Below are 6,994 nucleotides of genomic sequence, written 5' to 3'. Positions count from 1 at the left end.
ATAAAGACGAAAAGCAAGGAAACTTTGACATAATACATTTGTACATTATCATAAAAACGTGTCCAATATTTTGATAAGGATAGTACAAAACAACAACCATAAGTATCCTAATTAAATTATTCAAGATATCTGCGATATTGACAATTTGGTTTAGACACTTCTTTAAGGGAGCCTATTTGAGATCAGCAGCAATAAAGCGATTAAGCAAACCATTTGCGTTTTAATCACGCCGTAGGTAGATAAGTATGTATGAATGCATAAAAAAATAATACACTACAGTATGATCACAATCACATAACTGTCCATAAATAAAACTATAATAATATGTATAAAATTCCAATTATAAAAAAATAAAACCATTATAGAAATTTATTTGGGAAATTATTAATTTCTAACCACGCTTTATTTTATCTACACTAATGGGAAGTAGCGGATTTGGGCTTGTACGTAATAACTGTTTATTCTGACCAACTATATGCCGCCAATGGTTGCATTCACGCAATTGTGCTTGATATTCGTCCAAAGTTTCATAAAGTACCGGATAGAGTTGTGGAAGTATGCCATGATCCAATGTCGGAAATAAATGATGTAAAAAATGGTCTCCAAAATGCGTCAACACCAAAAATTGCGAACCTTTGATATCACTGCGATCGATTATTGTGTCTAATTGGTAGAGGCCCCAATCTCGGTCTTCCCGATTTGCATCGCCATCATGATATATTTCTGGGCCATGATGTCCGGCATTCAAACCAATTACGCCAAAAATGAAACTTGCGAAACCAATGATGACTACCCATTGTCTGAGTACAGTCAAAATAGGCACTTGTGCTACAAACATCATAAACAGCGGCAAAATAAATCCGATCATGTCGTGCCAAAATAAAATATTTTTTCTTAGTAGAGAAACTGTAATTCTATTGAAGTATGTATGCAAAATTTTCAAATTTAATGTATGATAGATTATATTTATGAGTAATGCATTTGTTATGTTTACCTCAATATTAGCTGGAAAGGAAATATTAACGTATATACAATAGGTTGTATGGCAACGCTGAAAAGACGAAACCATTTTGTATGAAGCTGTGAGTTTGGCCACCAACAAAGATATGGTTCAAAGAGAGACATCTCGAGGTCAATTAGAGAGTTCGGGTAGACATGATGAGACATGGCATGCAAAACGCGCCAGTTACAAAAATTCATAAGCGAAAAGTTAAAAGTATACATCTGCCAATTGTCCTTACGATGCAGGTAGTTGTGCGTAGCAATAGTTAGCCATGAGAGTGAGAGGCCCGCAAGTAATTCAAATATTACACAGCCAGTGTACGAGCAGGTGAAAGCCAAAGCAAAAGTAGATAGCAAGAGACTAAAATGTATAAGCTAAGGATGAAAAAAATTCGGTTTAACTTAAAGTCTTTTTGAAGAACTATACAAAAATTATACATCTGTTCGCCGTTCAGGGGAATGATCCACATTTTTCAGCTTATCACGCACTCGGGACTTGAGCACTCTATAGAAACCATTATCGTGTAGCGTTAACTTGTAATTGCGCGGCTTAGAAGTACTACGAACATGAAATTTTGCGAGCATATTTTCTGGCGTCTTCGATATATGATGTGATTCAAATGCTTCGGTTATATCAGTGCCCTTTGTCCATCCTAACCAGAATGATCCACCTGGGTGACGTGGTATAAAGTGGGTAAGATCATAAAGTTCATCTTTGATACGCCATAAGCCTTCCGCTTCATCGTCATTTTGTTTGGCTACAATCCAGCTGATAAAAAAAGGTATATGAGAAATAATTGTGTTTATTAGTACATCATTTGAGAAGATCAGTGATTAAGGAATAGAAAATAAACACTTACATATATATAAGTACATTTACTCATTTAAATATATTATAAAAGAGTAAGTTGAAGTTATTTATAAAGAAAAAGAAAGGAACTTTGTGTGTTAAAGAAACACGAAGTTAAATGTATTAATGAAGACACCGGTTTATAAATCAATGAAAATGTTAGCAAAACGACATAAGTCAGGACCTCTAATTGCTTAAGCGATGAGACTGAGATTTCTTTTGAATCCAAAGACAAAGCGGTAATATTATTATTATAGTATTCCTCGCTTAATTGATTTTCCCATCTATTTGAACCACCTGATCGGACAAAAAAATTGTAAAATGTAAAATTTCATGCATAATTTAACCTGGTTTCCCCGCATAATTTGTTAAAAAAGTACATATTTAATTTTCTCCTAAATCTCTAAATATCATAACTAAAAACTATATGCATACTAAAAACGCACATATGATTTTTTTAATTGATTCCATTGTTAAATAGTTTTATTATTTTTGAGTTGATTGTTAAACCTGATCTGATACCATATAAAAATTTAAGTTTTTGATTTTTTATATCATTCTGAATAAAAGAGTCTAAAAATTTGAGCATGTTTTTATTTTTATCTAATTACTATTATTAAGAATAATTCAACTTTATTTCGAAGCATTATTTTTTATTGCATTCATAAACAATTCCAAATCGAATTGCGGTTTCAAATCGGCAGATTGGCAGATATTAAATTTCTGAAAAGTCTTTTAAAACTGCGCATTTCTGTTTGAGGAATCAGCAAATAAATATAAAAACAGATAATGGAGAAATTGTCTTTTATTTAAGAACCTGTTATTTTATTATTAGGATATAATACAATACATCTAACGAATGAAATTAATTGAGTTTTTACAACAAAATGACGTTTAGAAGTTGAAATGAAAGTTGAAATAAACCATTAAGCACTCACTTTTCTACTTTGTATATTACTAGCTCGATTAACCTTTAAATTACCTAGTACTGAACTTTTAAACCTACATATGATTTGTGGATATTGCTTTGATGCACAATAATTTCATTTATTTTGTTAATTCAATATTATAATTATTGTAAATTTTTCAGATTGGATAAACTAAATAAAACTTTACTTGTTTATTTTCACTAAAATTTTTTTTTCTTTGTGTACAATTAGGGCATCCATACATATTGAAGTAAGAGTAAAAATAATGGATCTAATATTATATATTACTTTGGACATATTCTAGCTTTGTTTTGGTATTAAACATTGATAATTAATTAATTTTAACCAGGGTTGGAGGATCTAATTTTTAATCCAAGATGATTGAGATTAGAAATTGAAAATTTAATTTTTAAATCCAGAATCAGAAGATCAGAAATAAAAATTAACAAAATATAAGTCATTTGAATGTGTAAGTTTGCCGACCAGTACTCCAGTGTATTGAAGATGATGGCTTTATACGAGCCCTAGTTCAAAATGGTACAACATAAAGTACGCAAACGCGAAATTTTTATACTCTCGCAACCTGTTGCTACAGAGTATAATAGTTTTCTCCACCTAACGGTTGTTTGTATCACCTAAAACTAATTGAGTTAGATATAGGGTTATGTATACATAAATGATCAGGATGTAGAGACGAGTTGAAATCCGGGTGACTGTCTGTCCGTCCGTCCGTCTGTCCGTCCGTGCAAGCTGTAACTTGAGTAAAAATTGAGATATCTTTATGAAACTTAGTAGACATGTTTCTTGGTATCGTGAGATGGTTGGTATTGCAGATGGGCGTAATCGGACCACTGCCACGCCCACAAAACGACTTTATTCAAAAACAAATAAATTGCCATAACTAAGCTCCACAACAAGATACAAGGCTCCTATTTGGTATACAGGATCACAATAAGGAGGGGCCTTTGCAGTTAAAATTGTTCTTAAAAGTGGGCGTGGTCCCGCCCCTAATAGGTTTGATGTGCATATCTCCTAAACCGCTTACGCTATAATAACAAAATTTACTGGAAGCAAATGTTTTTAGAACCTCTACCTACAGTGTGAAAATAGTTGAAATCGGGTGGCAACTCCGAACACTCCCCATATAACGGTAATGTTAAAAACTACTAAAAGCGCGATAAATCAAGCACGAAACACGCCAGAGACATTAAATTTTATCTCTGGGATGGTATGAGATAACTTTATAGGAACCGCGTTCAAAATTAGACAGTGGGCGTGGCACCGCCCACTTTTAGGTGAAAACCCATATCTTGAGATCTGCCTAACCGATTTCAAATAAATTTGGTATCTCAAATTTTACTCAAGTTAGAGCTTGCTCGTATACTTAATTTGAATAAATATTTACGAAACGATTTACCAAAATGAAAAATAACTTCACTCTTTTCTATGAATATGATCAAAAATTTTAGACCCGTAGCCACACGATAATAACATCTATAACAAGTTAGGAAGTTCTAAGTAACAAATGTTTTAAGCATCTCTACCGACGGTGTGAAAATGGGTGAAATCGGGTGACAACCCCGCTCACTCCCTATATAACGGTACTATTAAAAACTACTAAAATCGCGATAAATCAAGCTCTAAACAAGCCAGAGACATTAAATATTATCTTTGGGATGGTATAAGATGATTTTATAGGAACCACGGTTAAAATTAGATAGTGGGCATGGCACCGCCCACTTTTAGGTAAAAACCCATATCTTGGGATCTTTTTAACCGATTTCAACCAACTTCGGTACATAACATTTTTCTCATATTTCTATGTTACAGTACGAAAATGGGCGAAATCGGATTACAACCACGCCTATTTCCCATATAACAGCATTTTTAATTCCATCTGATGTTTTAACTTTCCAGTATGCAAATCAAGCAGCAATGATTATATCGGCGTAAAACTTGACGTGAATAATACGTTTAAAGTATACCACCTTGTGACCAAAAATTGTCTAAATCCAATTAAAACTGTTCAAGCCCCTATGTACCGTATATGTGGATCCCAGTGCCTATAGCAGACTTTTTACCGAAAGTATCGGTCAACATAGAACAAGGCGGCCAGATCCACAAAGAAATCTAAAACGAGTATACCATTTGACTTTGCGAGAGCATAAAATGTTGGGTTACATCCGAACTTAGCCCTTCCTTACTTGTTTTGATTAAAATTTATTTATCAAACATATCAGATAGTATCTATGATAGAATTGCAAAACATTTTTGACACATTTCATTTACAGATATTTTGCGTGCAGCAAACATGAAACGTTGTTGTAGATATTTGTCTTGAGACTGAAACCTATGAGTAAGAATGGGAAGAAATACCACATGTACACAAAAGAGTTTTGCGTTATTTTAACATCTCGCAAACTTTAAAATAAATCTTTAATAGGACTGTCTGTTAAACAATGTATGTAAGCGATAGCTGCCTTGCTGGGAACATATGTAACTAACGTACGAATATTAAAGGATATTTTTATACCCTGAACAGGGCATATTAAGTTTGCCACGATGTTTGTAACACCCAGAAGGAAACGTTGGATACCCTTTAAAATATATATTTAAATGCTCAGTGTGACGAGCTGAGTCGATTTAGACATGCCCGTCTGTCTGTATATACGCTAAGTAGTCTTTCAGATATTGTGATATCGATCTGTTATTTTGTAGACGTTTTTCTCTCCCCAAGGAGCTCCTCATTTGTCGCAATCCCCAATATCGGCCTCCTATATATTGCTGTCACACAAACTGAACGATCGGAATTAAGTACTTGTATGGAAAACGAAATATCTTCACGAAATTTGGCTTAAGTTATTAGTTCAGGCAGTAATAAAATCTCCTAAGAAATTGATCAGATCGGATCACTATAGCATATAGCTGCCATACAAACTGAAGGATCGGAATCAAGTTCTTGTAACGAATTTTTTGTATTTGTGACGTTGACGCTTTTTCTTGATATAACTACTTTCATCCAAAATTGTGTTTTAAGCGTGATATAACAGTATAGAAAATGAATTCGGATTTAATCAAAGTTAACGTAACTCTTGGTAAAATTCAATTTTCTACTGACTTAATCATAAAAATAGAAGCGCTTCATTCACTTGTGCTTTGTGTGATAATAACATATAACATCTGTTGAGAGAATTCAATTAGAATTCTTTAAAATAATAAAGAAAATATTAAGATAACACTAAGTTTCTGACCGGTGTTTAAAGTAAAAAATATTATTAGAATACCATTATATGTATTTATTATATATGCTTCATCCGTTTGATGTTTTGCGAAAAGTGTAAGTTCTAAAAAGTTTAAGCCATCGTTGAGAGATTTTATATAACCTTATTTCATATTAAATATTATAAGTGATGGTAATTATAACAGTGCTTGTGAGGATGATAATATTACAAATTTACTAGTTAGATTGTTTAAAATTCGTTGTGTTTTCAGCACTATAATTTTATTTTTCAATAAACTTACCCTTCACAAGTCTTGATCAGTTTTTCACGATAAACTGGGTATTTCCGCAATATTTTTGATACTCTCCAATCTTCCTGTTTTACGTTGGTCATCTCGTTTGAAATATCACAATGTTAACTTTTTATTTTAAATTCGTTTATCAATACAAATACTCTAGTGCTTATCGTGCGGTGGCCATAAGTCAGCTATTCCGATACAACAAATAAGACGATTGTAAAATAAATGCCTTTGTAAACTTCGATTAAAATATTATATACAAAACAAGCTTAACTAAAAAAATTCGTTCTCCATATGCAAATTGCTGAGGTCAACGGTCTATGTTATTAGCGCTTAGCAACTTTAAAATGCAATCAACAAACTAGTATTTCGAATAATTGAGTGATGTTCTGAGCGTTTATCCAAATGGGAATTGAATTTAATTACTCCGTAAGCTCTTATTTATGCGGCACACTGCGTTCTTCTTTATGGACTAAGCACCCGCAGCTGCACTCACCGCGCTTTTGTTTGGCTCCGTGTGCCAAAGAATGTTCGTAAACTACGAAGTCGGATCAAATATTAATACATATATTTTATATACTGTATTCAGTTAAACTTTTGCTGTGTTTGTACGAAATGAATACACCCATATGTATGAGCATAGATACTGTCAGTCAAGCACATAGCTTGTGACTGTTGTTGTTGCAATCGTCAC

The 6,994-nt window shown here is 33.0% G+C and overlaps 1 protein-coding gene across 1 annotated transcript; it reads right to left on the bottom strand.

Annotated features, from left to right (window-relative positions):
* Window positions 1–368: 368 nt before the first annotated feature.
* Window positions 369–6,788, bottom strand: LOC106622466 (cytochrome b5-related protein). The gene is made up of 5 exons (XM_036368390.2): window positions 6,575–6,788; window positions 6,304–6,488; window positions 1,441–1,771; window positions 995–1,377; window positions 369–914 (listed from the first exon to the last, which is right to left on the bottom strand). Exons 2-5 carry the CDS (start codon window positions 6,393–6,395, stop codon window positions 392–394), a joined length of 1,329 nt encoding a protein of 442 aa, XP_036224283.2. The 5' UTR covers window positions 6,396–6,488; window positions 6,575–6,788; the 3' UTR covers window positions 369–391.
* Between the last annotated feature and the right edge of the window lie 206 nt (window positions 6,789–6,994).

This window comes from Bactrocera oleae, chromosome 3 (genome assembly GCF_042242935.1).
Source record: "Bactrocera oleae isolate idBacOlea1 chromosome 3, idBacOlea1, whole genome shotgun sequence".
Classification (NCBI taxonomy): domain Eukaryota; kingdom Metazoa; phylum Arthropoda; class Insecta; order Diptera; family Tephritidae; genus Bactrocera; species Bactrocera oleae.
Note: the sequence above shows the minus strand (reverse complement) of the source record. Positions and strands in the feature narration are given on the sequence as shown.

Bases quoted from the DNA above. Each gene is read 5' to 3' on its own strand.
- LOC106622466 (XM_036368390.2), bottom strand. From the start codon at position 6,395: ATGACCAACGTAAAACAGGAAGATTGGAGAGTATCAAAAATATTGCGG. The intron at 1,772-6,303 runs GTAAGTTTATTG...TTTTTTTATCAG, and splicing joins CTGATCAAGACTTGTGAAGG to CTGGATTGTAGCCAAACAAA. The intron at 915-994 runs GTAAACATAACA...ATACTTCAATAG, and splicing joins CCTTTCCAGCTAATATTGAG to AATTACAGTTTCTCTACTAA.